General features: G+C 39.3%; 1 protein-coding gene across 1 annotated transcript in view; it reads right to left on the reverse strand.

Moving 5' to 3' along the window:
• otogl (otogelin-like) overlaps positions 1-26047 on the reverse strand; it is a gene marked incomplete at both ends in the record, with an annotated part of 54010 nt that overhangs the window by 19566 nt on the left and 8397 nt on the right. Inside the window, 27 exons of the mRNA XM_083894282.1 lie at positions 365-444; positions 534-651; positions 742-1020; positions 1591-1770; positions 2865-2891; positions 3060-3216; positions 6179-6295; positions 7162-7281; positions 7372-7518; positions 8508-8642; positions 11842-11980; positions 12102-12209; positions 13210-13375; positions 16509-16552; positions 16712-16786; positions 16873-17041; positions 18813-19022; positions 21858-21982; positions 22145-22325; positions 23044-23170; positions 23359-23504; positions 23954-24000; positions 24092-24200; positions 24298-24423; positions 24638-24744; positions 24836-24942; positions 25346-25470. Of these exons, the coding sequence (XP_083750408.1) occupies positions 365-444; positions 534-651; positions 742-1020; positions 1591-1770; positions 2865-2891; positions 3060-3216; positions 6179-6295; positions 7162-7281; positions 7372-7518; positions 8508-8642; positions 11842-11980; positions 12102-12209; positions 13210-13375; positions 16509-16552; positions 16712-16786; positions 16873-17041; positions 18813-19022; positions 21858-21982; positions 22145-22325; positions 23044-23170; positions 23359-23504; positions 23954-24000; positions 24092-24200; positions 24298-24423; positions 24638-24744; positions 24836-24942; positions 25346-25470 (3471 nt within the window). The remainder of the gene's footprint in view (positions 1-364; positions 445-533; positions 652-741; positions 1021-1590; positions 1771-2864; positions 2892-3059; positions 3217-6178; positions 6296-7161; positions 7282-7371; positions 7519-8507; positions 8643-11841; positions 11981-12101; positions 12210-13209; positions 13376-16508; positions 16553-16711; positions 16787-16872; positions 17042-18812; positions 19023-21857; positions 21983-22144; positions 22326-23043; positions 23171-23358; positions 23505-23953; positions 24001-24091; positions 24201-24297; positions 24424-24637; positions 24745-24835; positions 24943-25345; positions 25471-26047) is intronic.

The following is a 26047-nucleotide window of genomic DNA, read 5'->3' on the forward strand; positions in this document are numbered from 1 at the left end:
CAAGTTATTTTAAAAAAGACAACTCAATCTATGAATTATAGGGAGAGGGAGAATTGTTTGGGGTCCGCAAATAAATTTGTAAAATGTTTCCAAAACCTTTATTTAAGATGTATGTATAATTGTTTTAAACAACATGAAGTTTTAATTAACTTACCAACACCTCTTTGAAATGATTTGGTTACCAATTAAAAAATATATTAGCTTGTAAAATGTACTCATGTCATAATTTATATTTTGATTTGGATCTCGATAGTTTGTCATTGTTAAGAAGTGGGTCACCATGTAGAAGGCTTGGAAAACACTGCTATATAAGATGTACACTTAAATGGCATTAAAGGGAAACAAAATAAAAGATCATACTCACAGTCCTCTGTGTACACACATCTTCTTGTGACTTGATCGAGGACCATGTTCTTGGGACAACGTGGGAAGCAGCCTTCCACCCTGCAACATAAAAAAAACCCAGCTTATAGCACTTCAGTGAAGCAGAGTCACAGGGAGGCAGCGTTTATTTCACGAGACAATTCTCTTACAGGGGCAGGAAGTGGCACCGTGTTGCATCTGGGTCACTACACGTGTGGACACAGGGGCTCGCACAGGCTTGATAACGCCACTCACACATCATCCGGTAAGGTATCACGAAACTGCTCTCTGCCACAGATGATAATAATACATTATACAGTACACATGATTAGTTAGTGGTCACGTGTGTATATGAATGTGGGCATGTGTGATTCGGACCCTCCAGTGTAAAGCTGCTGCTCGTCCTGAATCCCTCTGAGGTGTCGTATCTCTGGGATCTTGCAGAGGTGCGTGTCAGTGTCAAAAATATTCCGGGTTGACCGACAAGCTCAAATGATGTGTGGCCAGGCAGAAACAGCCCGTGGTGTTGGATAAAGGTTGCCCTGCGACTGAACTCTGCCCCGCGACTCCACTGCTCCAGCTGAAGACGACTATGTCCAGACACAGCAAGGAAATAGTTTGGTCTCTCAGCAGACTCCAGTGACACCACAGGGACACCTTGGAAAACACACACATATGAGTTCATCTATATCCCAAAACTAAGATGATATTAAAGGACCAGTGCATAATGAGAGTTTTTACTAATTCGAGTTGAACAACTGGAAGGCTAAAAAGTGAAATTGGCATACAACCGAAAATAAAACATTTATCTTATAAGCTTGTCTGTGTTAAAATAAATAATACAATTTAACAAATCTAATGAAAATAATAACAGAGCATTGTTTGTCAATAATCTGACAAATAGGTAATTTGCAATTTACTGTATATGTACTCGCTTTAAGGAGGCCCTCATCTTGTGTCACCATGTTTCTAGCATTTAACAGCATGAACAAATGCATTTAACAGCATGAACAAATGTGCCTTTCAGCCCACATAAACCATACGTAAACCAACAAAGAATAAGCAGGAAATGGCAGAGAGAGTGAGGAAAGTCCTGTCAGCAATGCAAAGGCCAAGGTAGTTTCCTGATGGGAAACTGGCAGATAACACTAAATCTACAATATTGCCATTACATGTCACTGATTCTCACACACTGGACCTTTATATTGTGCAAATGTTGATGCTTACGTGATGTTCTATCCTTCTGTAGACCTGCTGTGATCATGAAGTTGAACAGGAGGCCTGGAGCAGGCAACTGCCCTGGCCTCTCTATCACCAGTGGAAACACTGAGCCGCTGGAGCGATTTACTCCAAACATGGTGTCCTTATCAGCGCCACTCACCAAGGAAAATGGGCCTTCGCCAAGTTCTGTGAGGAGGTGTAAGAGCAAGAGAGGAAATGCATTTGCAGGAAAACAAAGAGTCTGTTGCTTAGAAACAAGACCTTTAATGATTAACTTTAAGATACACATACCTGTGTGTGAAAGTCAGTGAAACAGGTGGTACGGTGAAGATATAGGAAGTAGAGGTCGAGAAAGTGAATGAGTTTAAATACTTGGGGTCAACCATCCAAAGCAATGGACAGTGCACAAGAGAGGTGGAGAAGAGAGTGGATGGAGATGAGTATCAGGGCTCATATGTGACAGAAGGATAGCAGCAAAAGTGAAAGGGAAGGTCTACAAGACGGTAGTGAGACCTGCTATGATGTATGGCTTGGAGACAGAGGAATTGTCTGAAAGACAGAATGCAGAGCTGGAGATGATTTTGGACAGCGCAGGTTGAACTGTTTGGAGCTAAAGCAAAGCCGTGTTTCCATCCAGTGGAACAGTTCGGTACCAATAGTACCAAAATGTCGAGCCCCACTGTTCCATTTGTTGGTACTCTTCGCTTGGGGTACCAGAGTAAAATGGTACAGTAAGGTCAAGGTGACGCTAGACTGGCTCCTCCCATGACAGACAGCTGATTGGGCAACAGGAAGACATCACTCCCTTACTGCCTTCCCATCAACGCCCGTAGTCTATTCTCATACAAAGTGTGATGAGACAAAAAGCCACAAACCAAGCAGAAAAAAAGAGCTGCTGGATGTCCTCTATTGTTGTCTGTTGTGTTGCATTCCTTGTCACTGCACCGGCACTATGGATCTCACTGAACCACCTAATAAAAAAAGGTACCATTCTCAATCGAAACGTAAGCCTGACCCAGGGCTTTACCATTCCAAAGCGTACTGTACTGAGCTGTTCCAAACCGAATAAAACCGTACCATGATAAAAAACACAACTTGAGAGAGTAAAGGTTGAGAAGGTTTGGTCACGTGTAATGGAGGGATAGTGATTATATTGGACAGAAGATGAAAAGAGGAAAACCACAGATAATTCAAGGATGTTGTGAGGGAGGACATTTGGTGTAACAGAAGAGGACACGAGGAACAGGACAAGATGGAGGCAAAGAAGAACATATACATACCTTGATTATAGTATTCACAATCATAGGCTGAAAGAGAGCAGAAGTTAGTAAGCGTTTCAATCCCTAAATCACAAGACAACATATGAGTGATGGCAGACTGATGCAAAGAATAAATGGGTCAAAGAGTTAGGGAGGGGTCTCACTCCTAATCAGCACAGACAAGACGAGTGTGTGTGTAGGTATTTGCATACTCACGACAGACAGAGGGAGATCGCCAGTGTACTGTGACTCCCTGTTGACAGCATTTGTGTGCATACGCAGCGATAGACGTGCAAAGGCACTCACAGTCTCCCCCACGGTTACAGTTGCAAGTGTCTGTCAAACAGTTCCTGTAGAACCAGGCCACATCCACCTGAAGGGTAGACACAACATGCACACACTCAATTCAATTCAATTCTATTCTATTTGTATAGCGGCAAATCACAACATACATCATCTCAAATAACACACAAATAATAATGACGCGAACAGGGCCAGATCTCACTGGGGGAACCTGGGGGGGGGGGGGTCTTCATGAAAGGTGAGCCGATCTCAATAATTCAGACAGGGAAGAAGTGATGAGACACAAGGACAAAAGAATGTGGGTCTACCTCTGGTGCAGAGGAGATCAGATGTTGAGTGACAGATAAACAAAAATACACCAGCGATGCATAGATCTGTCGAAAGGCAAGATGATCTGGACCTTTGACAGAGGCTACTGAAGGACATAGTGAACGTCAACATCTATGTTGTTATCATTATAGAAGAAGCAATGATTGCAGATATTGAAACAATGAGAAATTGATAGTATACAGATAATGATTAGACAGTAGTGTATCCTGGCTGGAGTAGCAGACCTTTAAACATTCAAGGCCTTTTAATAAAAGGGGACATTGTGATATTTTTGCATTGATTAAAAACACTAAATAAATCTGTTCTAAACAAATCTGTGAAATAGTCAGTTCAGTTCAATCAAGGGGTTTAGTGCCTCAATAAAGTGTGTTTTGGTTATAATACCAACTAAGGCAATCAGAGATTCACTTGTCATTTCCATTAAAAGCCAGGTGCACCTGGTGCCAGGTGTCAACATTATTTACCTTATTATTGTATAAAACATTAATAAGCTTGCAATGCATAAAATATTACCATAAATAAAAATATTGGGTGTGTGGTGGTAAATTGCCCCGCATGCCACGATGTCTCACTCACTCTAAGGTTTTCTCAAAAGTTGGCAGTCCTGCTATATAACATTGTAAAAGGGGAGGCAAAAAATTAAGGACAGTTCTGTCAAATATCATGCATAAAGTTATTCCAATCTGATATATCCATCCCTAGTCAACAGCTAATGTTACCATAAAATTTTATACATCTTGATCTTTACTGAGAGAACAGAATTGTGTGTCTTAGAGCCACTCATTTATGATAAAACGCTCGCTCCTCGCTCGTTGCTGACAGCGTTATATGCCAACCGCTCTGGCAACCTCGACTCTGGAAGGGAGGGGTGGAGTGGGAGTCATTAACCTTGTTCTTTCTCTAACTAGTTTGTGTCCACCTTCCTTTCCTTTTCTCTCTCTGTGTGACCTCATCTTGCAGGTTGCAGGATACAGATCCAGTTTTGAAGCTATTATTATTATTATTATTGTTATTATTATCATACAGGTGATCACCATTGTTAGTATGCTATAATTAAAAGTCAATGTTACGGCCCTTGTGCTTGTTTGGTGCATCTGTGTGGGTGTGTCTGTGGGTGTGTCCAGGTTGACTCCACCCCCTGCACACAGGAGGTTTTGGGTTGAGCCTTGTTTATACTCGCACGGGGCTCCGCAGACGGCTCTCGACTGTACAAGTATGTATGGAGGCATTAATACTCTGCGCGTTGTTCATTGCAGTATTCGCTGTAGCGACTTGTACTGCCGGTAAACTTTCCGCATATCGCTAAAATTGGCCTCCACGGTCCGTCTCTCTGTGTTTCAAGTATTAAGACAAGCATCTCATAATTCACCAGAATCAATGAGATGGCTTTTACCCCTGGGTCACCACTTTTTCTATGGGGTCGTCTTTTGCCCTTCACAAAGCGATCCCCCTCTTTTTTTCACATCCTACGGCAAAAACCATTGTCTTTTTGTAACGCTGTAACAATGTCCTTCAATGAATATAAGGTCATGTGACTCTGTGTCTCGGTGCTCTCGGACAGAAGAGTCATACAAATGCGTGTACAAGCGGACCTGCTCAGCCAGGCTTCCATTGAAAATGAAGATTTGTCGCGCACCGCAGTCGACAAAGCTACAACAACTCAGAGGTGCACGCCCGACGCAACACAGGATGTGACGTCATTTTTGGCGCGCGCCCGGCGACTATAAACTACACTTCGGCGAGTATAAAAAATGTAGGCTTTAGTGATCGGTGGAGGTGAATAAAAGGAGGGTGAAAAGCCTGCAAAGCCTACATTGTAAATTAAAAAAAAAAATAAATAAATTAAAAAATATTTTTGGGAATGTGCAATCCAGTTTGTGCACGTTTTTGCACGTGCAAAGCTTTAGTAAGCCCCTCTGTGTCCCGGTTGCTAATGAATCGCGCATGCCCATAACCGCTGCCGTTCAGCCCTGGAGGTTGGGACTTTGAGGGAGGCGGAGATGTTCACGTTCAAATTTTTACTACGTGTAAAATAATGAAATAATATGTGAGAAAATACCACTAGTAACTACGGTTTGGAAACGCTTCCCCAGTTCAACACATCAAGACTACTCCATGAAGACTTGATGTAAAAAAAAATAATTTAAGAACAAGGTACAAATATGCAAAATATCATCATGTTTAGTGAGTTTGTTTCCCGCCGTGTCAACATATGTTTTTGTCTTGCAAGTTTAACAATTATTCAAAACCAAAAATCGGAATCTGAATATCTGAAATCCATCGGCAAATCTATACCTTTAAGGCCTACTAACACTTTCTGTGCACACTGTGTATACATAGCTCCCTCTGCTGACCACATTGAGGAGTGCCTTACTGTACTAAAAGACTCAGATGTGTGTCTGCAGGTGTGTGTCGCCCCACATCTGGTGTGGCATTTGGTATTTGGTTTTTATCTATGAGGAACACTGCACAGTGGGATCAGGTAAGTCTTCCCATAACCTCTAACCTTTCCAGGAAGATAACCTTTCACCAGCTGCATTCACTCACTCACAACAGACGTCAGTGTGTGTGTGTGTGTGTGTGTGTGTGCGTGTGTGTGCGTGTGTGTGCGTGTGTGGGGGTGTGTGTGTGTGTGTGTGTGTGTGTGTGTGTGTGTGTGTGTGTGTGTGTGTGAGAGTGTGCATCAGTTTACTGTCACTTACCACATTGTGACATGGTGCAAAGACGTCGCTGTAGAGGAGCGCACACTCCCTCTTGGCATACGGCTGCCTCCCCAGGTCTCCTTCACATGGTCGCTCAACAACACTTTCACTTTCACACTAAAATACACACACACACACACACACACACACACACACACACACACACACACACACACACACACACACACACACACACACACACACACACACACACACACAATCAAGATCAAGATCAAGTGTCTGATTACTTGTAAATACCACATCTATTAAAGCACCAGAGGGGATAGACGAAAAAAGAAAAGAGGTGATATCATGATATCAGTGGAGTAGAGCAGCTGAGCTGAGTCATACCTCGGAAAAAATATGGGATATACTTTTTATATCATTCAATATTGATATATCATGATATATATGTAATAAATACACATATTACCTTTTATTTCAGATAATACCTGGTATATTTATTTGGCATGTAGACTAACCCACAACGACTCGCTCTACCACTGAACTATGGAGCTACTGTCCCTAAATATGGTCAAATTCTATTATAACACAAAAAATATTTGGCTTTAAATGAAAGGTTTTGGGTTTGATTCTCAGAATCCCTGATGTGTCCTTGGGCAAAACACTTAATGCCACATTGCTCCAGACAGTTGTGCCGGGAGCGTGCAAATGAATATAAACAATGACAGAAAATGTATGAATGTATTTTTTATTTTTTTTTTATTTACAATGTATATAGATCAATATAATGAATAAAGTATGTGTGGATCCCTGAAGGTAAAGCCTAAACATTATCAAGATAATAAATATTAAGAAATTTCACCCATTTATTCGATATAATAAAAAATTGTGATGATCAATGCAGCAGCCTTTAAAACAAGGAAAAGTCATCACAGATCACAATATGACAATATCAAAATCTAAGACCATATTGTCTCACGTCACGATAATAAACTAATATTAGTAATATATAGGCATACCTGTCCCAGAGCCCAGCTATCCCCAAAGGTCTGCGCGTTATTGACTTCCATGTGGCCAGATGTGGTCATATCGTTCACTGTCACACTGTCAAAGTTTCCACATAGCCCACTGAGAAGGCCCTGAGGGAGAAAAGCAGACTCTAAACACTCAATCCTGTTGTTAGATGCAGTCTTTTTCAGCTTAAAAATGTGCTCCTCCTTGTCCTCCACCTTCCACTGAGGTCCAGTTCTGATGTGGACAGTCGTCTTGCGGTCCCAGAGGATAGTCAGGTCCTGACTGGAGAACTGCACCACAGTATAATAGCCAGCTTTCCACAACTCAAACTCTGACCCACGGCCGACAACAGTGGATGGGCTCTGAGGAAGGGTAAAAAAAATAATTAAATGCTGCATTTGTATTGATGTATTTAACAGAGAAAAATAAACACACAAGAAAATATGTAAATCAGGGGTCTCAAACTGGCGGCCAATCGATTACATGCGGCCCCCCACTTAAAATCATGTTATAATGAAAACATGGCCCACGACCTCACCGTCTTTTAAACACAGTGTGTAGCTGAGGCACAGCTGCCAGCAAGGTGATAGAATATAATATTTGTTTGCTAGCAATGTTTTTTATAACAGTAATAATAAGATATTTGGTCATAATTATCCGATTATTAAACATTCAATTACATATATAAATACGCTTGTTAGGGCCCGAGCCACGAATGGAAGTGGCCGAAACGGTTCCTGGTACCAATTGTAATTGTCCACACTATTATTTATGTAATTTAAAGGTGCCATATGTAAGAATGTGGCCAAAAACGGTTACGACATTCAAATTCAAAATAACGAGGTCTTTTAGGTTTCGTTTTTCTGACGCAACTGGCAACCCGTGGTTGCTCGGCAGCTGAGACTCTCCTGACTGCAATGATTGGTAGACGGCAGTAGGTGGCACCACATGCCAAAACATGATTTCAAAACATAAACATGATTTGCAGTCTGCAAAATATTTTTTTAATGCAAATATTTTGGCTGTACTGTTGGTGAGTTCAGTTTGTTATATGAACATTATTCCTGAGTCTCTGTGACATATTAGGAGGATTTTATGACCAGTTGCTTTAGATTTATTACATAATGCACCTTTAAAATAAATGTCTTTTTTTTATATTAATATATTCATTTTGCATCATAGATAGTGTAATTAAGTATATGTGTGATATCATGATGCAATATGGTAAACAGTTGTTTTTTTTCCACTTTTTGTTCTCTTGACCACAATAGATGTGCATTGGCCCCCAGGTCATTTGAATTTGAGACCCCCGATGTAGATTAATGGTTTGTGTGGTGTGTGTAGAACGTACAGGGTTGCCAGAGTTGTCAGTGAAGTAGATTTTGGTCAGTCCCACATGAATAATGAGTAATTTCATACACACAATGCCGCTCTCGTAGCAGTCCTTGTTTTGGGCAATGATGGACATTTCAGTTTTTCCTGTAGTCTGAGGAGAGAGGAATATAAATCATTTATTTTTTTTAAAAATTAAAAAAAAATATTATCACGCTATCATATATACATAATTGTTTACTTTACAATGAGAAAAGTGGTCTTGTGGAGATGGACTCCCTTTGATATACTGTATACTTCAATTGTGAACCGGCACTTTTGAAACTGGCATCACTGTGGCCTAAAACATGGATATACAGTACCAGCATGAAGTAGAACCTTGCAAATTGTAAATTGTAAATTAGCAATTTCCTCAAATCCACCAATACTTTCTTGATTTAAACTTGTGTTTTACGGAGTCAATCCAATCCAGCTTTATTTGTAAAGCACTTTAAAACAACCATAGTGAACTGTAGAAGAATACGTTAAAGACATAAATGGTAGCACAAATGGTAGTTTCTGTATTGTTGTTAAATCATGTTTTATGGCCACTTTTGTCATACGCTATCAGCCAACTGCAGGTCAGGTACAGTTAGGCCCATAAATATTTGGACATCGACACAGTTCTCTTTATTTTGGCTCTATACACCACTACAATGGATTTGAAATGAAACTAACAAGATGTGCTTTAACTGCACACTTTCAGTTTTAATTTGAGGGTATTTACATCCAAATCAAGTGAACGGTGTAGGAATTACACTTGTGCCTCCCACTTTTTAGGGGACCAAAAGTAATTGGACAATTGACTGAAAAGCTATTTCATGGACAAATGTGGGCTATTTCCTCATCATTTCATCTTCAATGACACAGGTAAAAGTTCTGGAGTTGATTCCAGGAGTGACATTTGCATTTTGAATCTGTTGCTGTTAACTTTCTATATGAGATCCAAGGAGCTGTCACTGTCAGTGAAGCAAGCCATCATTAGGCTGAAAAATCAAAACAAACCCATCAGAGAAATAGCAAAAACATTATGTGTGGCCAAATCAACTGTTTGGAACATTCTAAAAAAGAAAGAACGCACCAATGAGCTCAGCAACACCAAAAGACCTGGAAGACCACAGAAAACCACTGTGGTGGACGACAGAAGAATGATTTCCCAGGTGAAGAAAAAGCCCTTCACAACAGTTGGCCAGATCTCAAACACTCTCCAGGAGGTAGGTGTTTGTGTTTCAAAGTCAACAATCAAAAGAAGACTTCACCAGAGTGAATATAGAGGGTTCACCACAAGATGCAAACCATTAGTGAGCCTCAAAAACAGGAAGACGAGATTAGAATTTGCCAAACAACACCTAAAAAAGGCGTTATAATTCTGGAAGAACATCCTCTGGACAGATGAGACCAAGATCAACTTGTACCACAGTGATGGGAAGAGAAGAGTGTGGAGAAGGAAAGGAACTGCTCATGATCCACAACATACCACCTCATCAGAGAAGCATGGTGGTGGTAGTGTCATGGTGTGGACATGTATGGCTGCCAATGGAACTGGTTACATTGTGTTTATTGTTGATGTAACTGCTGACAAAAGCAGCAGGATGAATTCTGAAGTGTTTCCAGCAATATTATCTGCTCATATTCAGCCAAATGCTTCAGAACTCATTGGACGGAGCTTCACAGTGCAGATGGACAATGACCCAAAGCAAACTGCAAAAGCCACCAAAGAGTTTTTTAAGGCAAATGTGGAATGTTATCAGTCAATCACCTGACCTGAATCTGATTGAGCATGCATTTCACTTCTTGAAGACCAAACTGAAGGGAAAATGGCCCAAGAACAAGCAGGAACTGAAGACCGTGTCAGTAGAGGCCTGACAGTGCATCACCAGGGATGAAACCCAGTGTCTGGTGATGTCTATGCCTTCCAGACTTGACTTGAATTGACTGCAAAGAATTTGTAACCAAGTATTAAACAATGAAAGTTTGATTTATGATTGTTTAGTTTGTCCAATTACTTTTGTTCCTCTAAAAAGAGGGAGGCACATATAGAAAGTGTTGTAATTCCTACACCGTTCACTTGATTTGGATGTAAATGCCCTCAAATTAAAGCTGAAAGTGTGCAGTTAAAGCACATCTTGTTCGTTTCATTTCAAATCCATTTTAGTGGTGTATAGAGCCAAAATAAAGAGAACTGTGTCGAAGTCCAAATATTTATGGGCCTAACTGTATATATATATATATATGTGATGAGCAGAAAGTGATGGTCACATGTTTTCTGGCTGCTTAAATTAGTCGACTTTGAGTTACATTTTGTCCTTTGTTAGAATGCATCACTCCTTGTCAGGTGGTCAGAAAACCGTTTTCTTTCGATTGTCAAGACAAAAACAAAAACAAAAAAGGAATCACAGACTTTGGGTATTGTTTTTGCAGGTTGACCTAAAACATAAACCAAAAATAGCATGATGTCATTTTGATAACTGTGAAACTTTTCACTTTCATACTGTATGTAAAGGTGATTCATTTGTGTTTCGCTGGCATGGCAGCAAAACAACTTTCGACCAACTTACAGGAGCTGCTGTAAAATACTGCACCACATGGCAGATTCAACATTGAAATCACTGTTGCTTTTGATGCATGAGTGGTGACAATAAGAAGATGCAACTTTAAGACACAGCTCTGACCTGACCTGATTGTTTTTTAGGCCTGCTCAGTGGCGTTCTTGGTCTGAATTGCAATGTCTGTTCTGCTAATTCTAATTCTATATCCCTGGGAGCGCCGGAGTCCTGGGGTTTGAAGTGAACACAGGTCTCTTTGTGTTGCTAAAGCTTTGCACAGTGTCTGCTAGCATTGCCAATGGTGCTAACCCACCAACACACATACCTGCACACCTCAATCTGATCCAATTAAATAAACAAAAAACCCAAACACAATTGGATTCCCTTTCTCAGATCCATGTCCTGGCCACAAAATAAGAGCATCCTCCTGTGCCTTTAGATACACACACGCACACGCACACGCACACACACACACACACACACACACACACACACACACACACACACACACACACACTGTAGTCCAGTAGTCAATAACTTTTGAATATAAACAAATGTCTGTTTAAAAATAATACAACAGTCAATCGGCACTTTAATAGTATAAATGCTTCTTGACCTGCTGTATTTACACAAACAGACAATATTGCTTGACGGAGCCTGTTTTCTGATGAAGGACATAAATGGACACAAATATTGTTCAATACAGAATTTTTGATAACTAAGACAAAACAGAGGCAGAATAATAACTAGACAGAATGTTCCACTCACTTTGAGGAGGTAGACCTGACAGTCAGAATGGTAGTCATACTCAAGGCCGTCAAAGGTGTGGTAGTGTCTATCGCTGTAGACAGAACACACAGCTGGACATGGCGAGTAGACGCAGTTGAAGTAACCATGCTGACACACACTGAGGAGTAAAGCAAAAATAAAGTACAACACAGTCAAATAAGTACATTCAAGTGTTATTTTAGCACATACTAGCCATTTGTCAATATTACATCCCAGGTGAGTATGGTTAAGCTGTTTACCATTTGTAACATGGTGTTTCCACAGTTTCTCCAGGAAGGTATTCAAGGCCCAGCCAGGCACACGGACAGTTCTCCGGATGGTAACAATGACCATGGTGCAGCACCAGCCTTAGACATGACATAACTTACTCAAAGAACAGATCATAATAACGCACAAACAAGTAAATAACATGAAGCTTGTAATGGGCCACTTTGACATGTTTCAGCAGGAAAAGCTGCAGGTTTTACTGATCACATGAACCACGGCTCCGTTCAGTGCATGCACTGTCCGTCAGGACAGTGTGGCAGTGAACCAGTATGGACTCCCAACCTGAGGAGCTAAATGGAACACTGCCATCATTAAATAGCCTTAAAGGTTCAGTTTGTAAAATTAAGGTTAAACATAATTCCAACAGGCAGACATGGAATATGAAATAATTATATTTCATATTGTTTTTGAGTGTACAATCGCGTGACTACCCATTTTCCATTTCAAAACTCCATACTTTTCCAGACTCAAATTCAGAGACTTCTCTGGGGAATTTTTCAGTCAATATTAAACATCTGAATACCAATTGTTAGATGCTTATTATGTAAATAAATGTTTTTAAAATCCTTTACAAATTTTTCATGAAGCCAATCCTAGGAAAACATCAACCCATGACACTGTCGCCGCCGACAATCGGTGGCTGGCTCTACGACGCATATGGAAAATAATAAATAAATGACAATTGCAGTCAGTAACAGTAACCATGGTAACGCGACACCATTCTACAGCCAGCTTGATTAGTTTCACATCATCTACAGGTAGGCTATGTTTCGTTAGTAACTTGTTTTGATTTGTATAATATATTTAATTTTAGAAAAGTGAGATAATCGTCTGGAGACACAAACATTTTTTCTATATTTTTTTCTCTTTTTCCAAACTTGGAAATCACTCTAATTAAATTCCATACTATTCCATGCTGCGTAGGAACCCTGTACAATGGATTTGTATATATATATATACATACACATATATATATATATATATATATATATATATATACAAATATATATATGTATATATATATATATGTATATATATATACATGTGATAACATGAGAAGGTAGACGCTGCTTAATTTACCCAGGAGGGCAGACACAGCCAGGGATGCACGGTGTGTTGGGAGGGCAAGTGAGGTTCAACATCAGGTTCCGACAAGTGGGTACACAGGCCACACCTCCTCTCTGCTCAGTGCAGCTGTGGTACACTTTACCTTCGGGACACTCATCGACCTCTTCACTATCAGGCTCTGAAATGTTCACACGTGAAACAAGCCACAATTGAAGACATAATAAAGGTCCTTGATTTCAGCATGAGAGACAGAGCCTGAAACAACACTTGAAGGGGGGGAGTGATGGGGAAGCTTTTTTCAGCTTCATCTATTATACAGTTAAGACCTTCTTTAACGGGCATTGGAAATGGCAATTCACACATAATTAGCTCAAGGATTTACTACAGTGATGCACTTCATGTTGGTCTTTGTAAGGCCATTAATGACCTTGCTCTGCCCTATTGGGCAAAGATTTGAACTTTGTGTGAAAACAACATGGTGTTGCGCTCATCTGGTCAATGGCTACTAAACGTCCCCAAGTCGCGATAGAAACAGTTCGCTAACCATTCTTTTGCTGTCACTGCTCCCAATGATTTGCATTCACTTACTGTCCTGGGATTTCTACAACGCAAACTCAAAAAGTTGTTATAGAGTTTTATATATATATATTCAGTAGCATAATGACATTTTCCCTCTGTTCATAATTGTAATTTTCTAATTTGCTTTGATTTTTATTTTATTCTTATTTAATTGTTTTATTGTATGTTTTGATATTAATATTTTATTGTGTGTGTTTATTCTTCCTTTTCAATGTGTGGATGTGTTGCTGCATCCCTGTGTTTTGTACGCATTAGGGTGAGAAACGCTTATTTCCAGACATATCCTTTTTCCTGCTGTCTCATGTCATATTCCTTCACAATTAGCAATGAGCAGGTATTGTAAAGTTCTATAAGACCTCCTGTCTGGCAGTTCCAACCCCAGCATCCTTCTACCAATATATTCACTATCCCTCCTCTGTATATGACCAAACCATCTCATTCTGGCCTCTCTGACCTTATCTGTAAAACATCTAACATGTGCTGTTCCTCTGATTAACTCATTCCTGATCCTATTCATCCTCATTATTCCCAAAGAGAACCTCAACATCTTCATCTCTGCTGCCTCCAGCTCTGCTTCCTGTCTTTTCCTCAGTGCAACTGTCTCTAGGCCATACAGCATCACTGGTATCACCACTGTCTTATATAACTTTCCTTTCATTCTGGCTGATACACCTGACACTTTTCTCCACTCAGCTTGAACATGTTTCTTCAGCTCTTTCCACACTCTCCACTGCTCTGAACTGTTGACCCCGTTCACCGAACGCATGCACACTTCAGATTCAATTTAATTTTTAAATTATCTGAACAAAAGATTAGTTAGCAAACTCTAAGAGAAGAATAGTTGGCACAACTCTAACTTACAAGTTTGTCTAACAATTTTTTTTACAGTGTAGATCTACATAGGCACAATGCAATGCCCTCTGACCTTCTCTGTATTTCTCTACCAGTATTCTTAAATCAAATACTGCATCTGTAGTACTCATTCTAGGCATGAAACCATACTGTTGCTCGCAAATGATGACTTCTGATCTTCAATCTTCTATAGTTACTCTTATTCCTTATTCTTAAAAATGTGCACCATCACACTTCTTCTCCATTCCTCAGGCATCCTGTTGAATAGTCTAACCAGAAACTCTACTGCCGCCTCTCAGAGACACTTCCATACCTCCACAGGTATATATCATCAGGACCAACTGCCTTTCCACTCTTCATCCTCTTCAATGCCCTCATCACTTCACCTTTACTAATCTCAGCTACTTCATGGTCCACCTCTTCTACCACTTGCTCTCTTTCATTTTCCTCATTCATAAGCTCTTCAAAATACTATTTCCATCTTCCCATTACTTCTGTGGCACCTGTCAACACATGTCCCTCTCTATCATTAACCTGCTGGACGTCTTTCCCATATCTATCTCTCTGTTTTGCCAACCTGTATAAATCATTCTCTCCGTCCTTACTTTCCAACCTAGCATACAAGTCATCATACGCCCTTTGTTTGGCCTTTGCCACCTCTCTCTCTCTTACTAGTGCAGTGTCCGTAGGAAGTATGTCTTCCTATAGTGGGAGCTGAAGAAGATTTTTCAGTTATGGTAATGCATGATAAGGAACGTAAAGGCTAACATAATACAAACACTTCTTCATCACCTCTATTTCCTGCACCAACATGTCCATTGAAGTATGCACCAATTCCCACTCTCTCATCTCTGGGGATATTCACTTCATCTTCTCACTCCAGAATGTTTCCTTCTCCTCTAACTCACATCCCACTTTTGGGCCATAGCCACTAACAACATTTAGCATCACACATTCAATTTCTAGCTTCATCTGACACACTTTTAACCTCCACAGTATACTGTATGTATATGTATATATATGTATGTACGTATGTATATATTTATACATATATTGATTTAAAAAGTTATTAAATTTTTTTAAAAAGTTACTTAATAACACTTGACCATATTCAAATTCAGTTTCATTGTTTCTAACACATGTAAATATCCTTCATTTAATATTAAAAAGCCAAAGAAATAAACCAGGCATTACCTGAAATTAATTTTAAAGGAGACATATTATACCCTATTTATACAAGTTAACCCAGTTCCCTGATATCCTAATGAAAATGCTTTGGTCAAAATACCTTCAGGATGAAGCACCACAGCAGTTCAATCACCCTGCCAAAACAGCCCTGTTCAGAATGATCAGTTTTGAGTGCCTGTCTCTTTAAATGCAAATGAGACACAGGAAACTATGTCATCGTCACTGAGGCTCTGACAGCTAACAGCAGTTAGCATTTGGAAAAGCATCCAGCCTGTATCCACTGGACGTAAATCCTTTGAGGCTGGAAGTTTGTGTAGAACTCTGTGCTGCACTGTGCAGCCAAGAATAGAACATTTCACGGACTTCAGCTCTTCCGAAAGCTATTGCCCACACCTGCACTCTCAAGTTTTTTAGGGACAAAGCGGAAGTCTGAGAGACAACAATTCCAGGAATGTCTCAATATGACCTAGCAATTAGTGAGGAAGACAACATCGCGTCTTTTATCTCCTGTACTCAGACTGAGAAGGAAAACAAAAACATGAGTGAGTCATCTTTTTTCAAACTTTGCCTACTCCCAAATATAAGTATTAAAGTTATTAGTTGATTTTGCATAATATGTCCCCTTTAAGATCATGTAATGTATCCTCATCTTATATGTCATTAAATTCAAATTCAAATTCAAGAGAAGTTACCGTCTTCCTCAGGCTTACACTCCAGCTTCCCATTTCTGCACAGGCTGATGGGGGAAACAAGAAGGGAGATTAAAAAGACAAAAAATGACATAAAAGACAAGGTTAAATCACTGAAACTTTAATTGTTTTCTCATATGTGTTGGACACTTTGTGCTGTTGTAATTTTGACCTTTGAGTTAAGGTCACGTCCAGCTGTGACTCACCAGGGGCCGGAGGCACTGAAGCTCACCTCTCCTGGCTGTGACACTCCACCCACAGAGTAACAGTGACACTGAGACCTGAGGATGAGAAGTGGCATTATTTGTATTACTTTAATTACTTTAATGTGTGTGTATGCGTGTGTGTATGATATATAAGGTCTTACATTTGCACACATCGTTGCCGCACATCGTCATAAAAACTGCCTTCAGGACAGCCACACCCCTCAGCGCAGTCACCAGGGTCACACATGTCAGAGCCTGACAGGGCCCGACAGGAACGCCCACACGATGACACACAGGAGTGGTACAGCATACCTCCAAGACACACCGTTCCTAGAAAACACAAGCACATTTCCCTATATCAGTGGTCAGCAAGTTAATTCAAATACATTTCAAGCCATTTTTTTATACATGCATGAAAAAGTCAGTTTTGTGTAAAAATTAATAAATAATTTATTCAAATTATGTGTGTGTTTTTTCGGATTTGTTCAGATTTTTTAATGAATCTGCCAGGCCAGATACTGTAATAATGCCAGTTGCCTTATAACATAACTCTGCATGTTTGTGGTACGTCACAGTCACATTTTCTGAAATGCCTTAGACAATGAAGTTTATCTGAGTCTGAACAAAAAACAGCAGGCTTTTAATTTGTGGTAACGTTCTGTAATAAAAATGTATGTAAACACAAATATAGGGATGCATCAATGCTGATACAAGGTATTGGTTCACAGAGGGACATCACTGCAGAAATATATATATATATATATATACATATATATGCCGGTATATGCCATATATACATATATATATATATATGTATATACATATAGGCTCAGCATTTCTCTTAGTATTCAGTTTAGATGGCTTTAGTGTCAGAGACCTGTGGCCAATTTGCTGTGAAACAAATACAACAGATGTGATATTGATTGTAATATCAGCGATGTCAGTAGGGTGGCAGCCATCTTCCTGAACTCAGGGTATGTGAGGTTGCTTCGAGTTGTGACTATAAATGTAACGCAGCGTAAATATGTTGTTTCTAAGTAAGTAGTGAAACTGCTATAATTACATCATTAAATATTCATATTATACTCAATATCAGCAAGTTCCACAATTTAAGTACCCACACTCCAAATTGGGATCGCACAATATCACGTTTGTGTCCGATACCGATACCAATATCAATATCACAACTTCAAATATCTACCGATATCAGTCCGACATATCAGTCATTTTTAACCCTTTTAAACTACAAAGTCGTGCTATCCATTTCATGCAATTTCAAATACACAATTAGCCAACTGTGTAACACATATTCTGCTCGTATATAGAAGAAATACATAGCCCAAAACATGACTCAGCAAAAATGCTGCTTTTTATTTACACCTGTCAAGTCTGTGCATAGAGAAGCATGCAATACCTAGGATTTTGGTTTGTATGGAATTTAACATGTTTCTCTTTCTGATATCAAATCCCGTGATTTTGAACAGTATAGTAGGTGAGTGGAAGAATAGTGAGTATCTTCCAATCCAATCCAATCCAACTTTATTTGTTAAGAACTTTAAACAATCCACGGTGGACCAAAGTGCTGTACATAGTAAATAGTAAATAAAACACATAATGAGGAAAAAAGTTAAAAATGAAATACAATAAAATAACATAAAATAGATTAAAGTAATTTAAAGATGGCAGCCATACAATAAAAATTTCGCTAAGTGTCAAAAGCCAAAGAGAAGAGTTGGGTTTTAAGGAGGGATTTAAAAACAGGCAAGGCCTGTCTAATGTGCAATGGCAGATCATTCCAAAGTTTTGGAGCTGTGACACAAACCCCTCTGAGCTTCTGCTTGGTTTTAGGCACACTCAGGAGCAGCTGATCAGCTGACCTGAGAGAGCGAGCGGGTGAATATGATCAGAGAGGTAAGGCGGGGCAAGGCTATTCAGAGATTTAAAAACAAATAAAATCATTTCAAAATGGATCCAAGTACGTATGGGCAGCCAGTGAGATGAGGCTAAAATGGGGGAAATGTGCTCAAATTTGCGTGATAAATCTTCAGGGATCCCTAATCCTAATCAGTCAAAACAGTTCAAGTAATAGCAGCAGACTTACCACATTCAGAGACGTGTGATCTGAAATTGACAGTGACTCCATGTTTGGAGCAGAGGTAAGAGTAGTGAGCCAGCGCCGTGCACAGACAGCTGCTGCCACAGCGACACGCCTGGTAGCGACACTGCTGCTGGTAGATGTTTGGACTGATATAGCCATGACATGGAGCGAACACACTCCCCAAAAGCACCTCACACTGGGATGCATAGAACACTGGAACATACAAAATCACACGCCAAAAAAAAATGCATTTAGAGATATTTGCATTTCTACTCTGAAACAACATGCAGCTGAAAACTGCAACTCATAGTGACTCCAGGAAAATCCATAACACTTAGGTTGAGAAGGATGTAGTAATTCAAGTGAATTAATTAAAACCCATGGCATCTTTCACTTTTTCCATTACCTTGTATTCAATTAATTAAAACAAAAGTGTCAAACTTGTGGCGCACAGGCCACATACAACTTCATTGATTACATGTGTCCCACTATAAATGCCACGTTATTATGAAAACATGGTCCACAACATCCTCTTCCTTGTAAATGCAGTGTGTGTGGTTGAGGCACAGCTGCCAGTAAGGTTATTCAATATCAAGAGAATATAATACTAAATAGGTTTGTTAGCAATACTTTTATAATAATTAGGGCTGTCAAAAGATTAACATTTTTAATCAGATTAATCACAGGGTAGCTGTGGATTAATCACGATTAATCACGATTAATCACGATTAATTACCATTCGTAAATATGCAGAATATTTATCTTTATATTGTTGTAGGAACGGAGAGATAAATGAAGTATGTGAAAATATAAATATAAAGAACAATAAAATACTGTAAATAACTTTTAAAAACCTATACAAACTTAGTAAAAAAAATAAACATTACATTGTAAAAAAAAAAACACATTATAAGACAATATAGATAAATAGAAAAAATAAAATGCTGTAAATAACTTTAAAAAAAACTTTACATTGCACTGTAAATAACTCACATTATAAACAAAATATAAAGTATAGAAGTTAAATAGATTTCTTACTAAACCCACAGCAGGAAATTCCTCATCAGCACTTTGAAGCACTGCTTCTACTAGTCAGCGTCAGCGTCAGCTAGCATTCTAACGCTAACGTTAGCTGTTGTCTGTGTCCCCGTTAGTTAGACAGTGACTGTTAATGTTATGATTATATCTTTATCTGCGCCAGCAGCGCCACTTACAACTGTGTGTCTTTCTTTCTTTTTTCTTCATCCTCTCTTTTTTCTTCCTCTTCTAACTTCCTGATTGATAACTCCTCTTCATTTTCCTTCAGCTTCACACAGGTTAACGTGAGGTGACGTGGGGCCCCTTTAGGGAGGTTTCCTACTGAGATGTCATTGCAAATCAACCCTTGTTGTTTAAGGGAGACGGGGATGCGGCTGCTCACTGATGCATTAAGGTCCGAGTGTCGGGAGCATGGGGCCCCAAGCAGTTGCCCGCCGCCTTGCCTGTTCATAAACTGCACGTTTACTCGTAGCGCGATGAAAGTGAGAAAGTGCGTTAATGCGTTAAAAAAAATAATGCGTTAATTCCTCAAATAATCATCCTGCGTTAACGCGTTAATTTTGACAGCCCTAATAATAATTATAATATAATAATAATTATTATTATTATAATAATCTCCTCAACGTATTCTCATGAAGGGCTCGTATGAAAACGTACAGAAACATGTACATGTACCCGTTTTTTGTGCATTATCCTACGAACACCCAATGACACGCTTCAATGAAAAAGCATGCGTTCGGTGAACGGATTATCTTCCATTTCTCCGTTATTACGGAGACTTTTCAGGTCTCTACCTCACGTTACAGTTACTAGTAATATATAGTACACACACATACACACACATAGTACTATATACTATTTACTAAGTTACTATGCTTGATTAGTTTAGTACAGTTATTATTATTTACCCAATTTTAGATTCTATTTTATTTGTCTGCCTGTTGTTGATGTTTTGTTGTGAATTATACATCTATACATACATCATTCACATAATATGTGAATGATATAAATGTATGTGTATGTGTACATAAAATACTATCATATCACAAAACACTTTTTTAATGTCTCATCACATCATGATTAAATTGTTGTGTTCTAATCTTAAACTCATCATCCCCTCCCCTACTGAACTGTTTTTTCCACTGTTTTTTTTTTATCTAGACTGGACACCTTTTGACCTGACTAGGGGTGAATTCCAATTCCTTGCTTAACCCTCAATCTTAACCCTCAATCTCAAAAATGTGCGCTCCCTCTAGTGCAAGTGCTGTCCTGATTCTCAGAAAAATTAACTGCGGGGCGAGTTTAATGGCTGTATCGCCTTCAATATTGAGATTTTCCGAGACCACCCTTGGGAGCAAGGGCTACCCAGAATGCATTGCGTGTTTTCACATAAGAAAGATGGCGCCGAAAGCAGCGAAACGAGTATGCTACAAATTAAGTATTTTCTTTGTTAATAGAGATATAAAATTATAGAAACCATTGTATTATCTTAGTTTAGGCCCATATTATGGATTACTGATGTTATTGTTACATAACATTTATTTTTATTTTACGATCTTTTGTCAATAGCCGGCCGGTGTGCATACACGATCGTTTGCTATGGTTTACTTTTCAATAAGCCGTGGTGTGTGGTAACTGTCAGCTGAATATGTCCGTGGTTGTGGTATTTGTATGAGTATCATCTTATAACTAACTGACAACCTAATAACTTGACTGACAAACGGATCGTAATAAATAATCCTGACGTAAATGTGTTCTTCTTCTTCTTTTTTGGAGTTATATGTGTGTGTTTTGGACTCCATTTTATGCCCATCACAATCTGAAGAATCTGCATTTAAGGGGTGTCCCATTTCTAAGTGACAAAATAACCCTCAACACTTGGTTTTGTGGGCCAGGTTAAGATTAAGGGTTAAGCTTGAGGGTTAAGATTGAGGGTTAAGATAGGAATTGGAATTGGCCCTAGATGCTCATTGGTCCTCACATCATTTGAGTTCGACACCCCATACTTACCATTGTTCTGGTTCATCTCACATGGATCTATGATGGGAAGATTAACTGGAGCTACACAAGCAGATGACACCTTCCAAGCATTGGCATGAAGCTGAGGAGTGCCCTCTATCATACCTGCTGGAGACCTACACACACAAACACACACACACACACACACACACACACACACACACACACACACACACACACACACACACACACACACACACACACACACACACACACACAGAGTGATGTAAAGTGACACTTTACTTTAGTGATGCATAAGTGAGGATATAGCGTCTCACAGGAAGTCATCACGTAGATTTCCATTGAAGGTTCCACACAGGCCCAGTGTGTGTCCACGCCACAGACCACTGTCCAACTGCAGATAGACCTGTCCACCTTCACCATCATAACGCAGCCTCAGACCAATGCCTGCCTTCAGCTGTGTAAACACAGAGGTCAGCCTCCGCACCTCCACTCTATCTGTAAACCCAGAAACACAAACAATTCCCAAAATCCCAATTTGAATCAAAGCAATTAACAAATTGCAGAAGAACAATTAATAAATGAATTTTAGTGAATCAATTGCTGAATTAACTGCAACCTATTTTAATACTCGGTTACCCAGTTTAAGTCATAAATAAGACTGTGATTTACCTTCATCAATGTGAATATATTCTGTTTTCTTTGCTCCTCTATGACAGAAAATTCATATTTTTAGGTTGTGGACAAAACAAAACATTTGAGGACACTGTGATTTTGAGGTTTGGAAATTACATGACAAAAAACATTTTGACTAATTCATTAAATTGATAATGAAAAACGTTTTGTGACGGCATGTTCATAACAATTCATCTCTTTAAGTTGTCCGCCTTGCATTCGAGTAGAGTAGTTAATATTTTGATAGTTTCCTATTATTTTTAAATAATTATATTAAATAAATATTAATATTATTAAATAATATTATCCAAATTATTCAGCCATGATATGGGGGAAAAACATGACATCTGCTCATGTTGTAGGTTGTAGATGACACACCACAGACTGTCAGGATGCACAAACCACTTGCAATTTAAAGTGTGCCTGAAAAGATCTGATTTGAGATTTGCAATTTGGACATAGCATAATGTTTATTTTTTGGCACAAAAATTACATGAACTTACATGAAGGTTTTTTTATTCTTTTTTTCTTTAATTCTTACCATCAACATAAGGCAACGCAGGTGCAGGATGGATACCGATTATCACCTCCCCCTCTTTGGTCAAAGTGATCTGATGATCTACATCTTCATCCAACACCAGTGTCACTGACTGAATGCACGTCTGCTGCTGTAAACACACACATACACCATACAGGTGGGATCTTCTGTAGGAATGAGGCATGTGTGCGTGTGTGTGTGTGCGTGTGTGTGTGTGTGTGTGTGTGTGTGTGTGTGTGTGTGTGTGTGTGTGTGTGTGTGTGTGTGTGTGTGTGCGTGTGTGTGTGTGAGTGCATGCGTGCGTGTGAACCTTTGTACCTCAGCACAGGTTGTATATTGCAGCGTCACAGTGAATCGGATGCTGCTGCGACTCTTTGCCAGGACATACTGACACGCCCCCGGCTGCAGAAACATCCGACCGTCAAATGTCGTCACAAACACATCACCAACCACTGAACACTCCGCTGAGAAGAGACAAAGAGCAGGAAGGTATTCACTCATCTCAGACAGAATATTTTTGCCAGCATAATGTAAATTAAAGGGGAACCATATATGAGCTTCATTGACATTAGCAGAGAGCATTTGCTTGAGAAAGTTGAAAAACATGTTTACAAAGTGCTTTGTAACAAGCACTTGCTTTGGGACAAAAACAAAAGGAACACAAAGGAAAATCTACATCAAATGTCAATAAAAATAAAAGCAGAAACCCAGAAGGCAATGTCTCTCAATGGCAAATAAGTGCAAATAAAGGAATAAAAATCAAGCAATAAATAAAATGTATCAAAAATCTAAGAAGAAGAATGACATCACATAAAGGCAAGTCTAAAAATGGATTTTAAGAAAAATTCAAATGCAAAATAATTTTACATTTTATAATTTCATGTAAGTCAGTAAGTTTTTAAAATAATCTTACCTGTGCAGTTGTTCTCTGTGCAGTTCCACCCTCCTCCCATACACACACTAAGAAAAAAACAACAAAAACACATCGCTGTAGGCTTGCAGCACAAACACAGTGTTCTATGCTCACTGATGAAAACACATCCACACTCACCAAACACTGCAGCCTTGTTGAAGCACATGTCCATGTACATAAGATGTTCCATGGTAAACACACGGACACTGAGACACAGGAATACATGTACCGTTCTGTAGAATAAGACCTATGAGGAAAGAGAGTTAGAAAAAAGAGTCAGAGTGAGATCAAATTACAGAGAGCAGCGATTAGATATATTTTATTTATGTTTCAATTTCAAATACCATCAGGACAGTAGCAGCCATCTAGACAATGCAGGTTGGTTCCCAAACACTCTTTCTCAAATGTACAGGTGGGTGGACAGCAACTGATACAATCTCTGTAGACAAAGCTCTCCTCACAGCCGTCATCTGCAAACAAATACACAGATTATTCATAGAACAGATAAACAGGATTTTCTTTTTTTTCATCAGCGTGATAACAAATCTGTTTTCACTGTGAGAACAGAGCCACTACTAACTCTGATTTTTGTAAACAGTAAATGATTTTGCAAGAATAAAAAAAATCACAATATAAAGAAGGAAGCATGTCTTCTATACGTGCCATTAGCTAATAAAAACTCACTGCAAGAAGGGAAGCTGTCCCTCCATTCCCTCACTGGATATCCAACATGTGAGCAGGCTCTGGTGTACTCAACCAAGGCATAACAAAATGTTTCCTCATCATCAGATCTGAAAAGGGAAAAAACAACAACATTAACTGTAAACTAACAAAACTAAGAATACATCATTCAATTATTATTGATTCAGTGTTTTGACTTACACGCAGAGATCAGATACACAGCTGGCCACAAAGGGATTTGGGTCAATGTTTTCGTGGCATGACAGAAATGGAAAAAAGAGAAGTGCACTGCATTTCTCGATGGCATCCTGCAAACAATTAAGCATAAATACAAATTAAGCAGTTGGAATATACAACAAGAGAGGTAAAGCAACACTGCTGCAGTCTTATGACATAAAATTAATGTACGGATGGATGAGGAAGCCACATCAGTTCTCCATTTAGAAGGACCTGTTACAATAACAGATGGAAGCAGGAACAAAACAATACCAACAGGTGTACATTTTACACCATCAAATTGCTTCCAATCCTCAATTATTTTTCCAGCTACTACTGACCTTCTCTGATGCTATCCTTGGTGAGCTAATGCCCAGTATTCACTTAGCAGCAATGGATAAACACTATTAATATTGTATATTGTATATATCTAAAAATATTGGGTTAAAATTTGCAATAGACTGTAATGGTAAGATGAGAGTCTGTGGTTCTTACATCCATGTCTGACTCTGACTCGCAGGGCCCATTGAAGTCCACATCTACTGAGGGACAGGCTCTCTCATGAGGCAAATCCACTGCCCAGCTGTCTGCAAACACTGCAGGTTCATCCGTACGAATGCCTGAAACACAATGTTAACATACAGTATCAGTTGGGATTGCACAATACCACTTTTTCATACTACTCCAGTATCTACTGATAGTAATATCAGTCGGATAAAGTCATATAAGACCTTTTCTTCTGAACTGTGAAGCTGTTAACAACACATTTTGTGCAAGCTATTTCAAAGACATCATTCTCCAACTGTGTAATAAATATTCCTCCATTAGAAATACTTAAACAGTCCACAATATGATACAGCAAAAATGCCATTGCTGATTTTTGTTTAGATTTGTCCATCCATCCATCTTCTACTGCTTATCCAATGGTCGGGTCGCGTGGGTATTAGCTTGAGCAGAGAAGCCCAGACTTCCCTCTCGCTGGCCACTTCGTCCAGCTCTTACGGGGGAATCACGAGGCGTCTGTCGATCTCCTGCTTCATTTTTACGTCACTTGTGAACAAGACCCCGAGATACTTAAACTCCTCCACTTGGGGCAGGATCTCAGGATCTCATCCAGGTTGAGGACCATGGTCTCGGATTTGGAGGTGCTGATTCTCATCCCAGACGCAACACAACCAGCTGCGAACCGCTCCAGTG

Source organism: Microchirus variegatus, assembly GCF_963457635.1.
Source record: "Microchirus variegatus genome assembly, chromosome: 8".
In the NCBI taxonomy this organism is placed as follows: Eukaryota; Metazoa; Chordata; class Actinopteri; order Pleuronectiformes; family Soleidae; genus Microchirus; species Microchirus variegatus.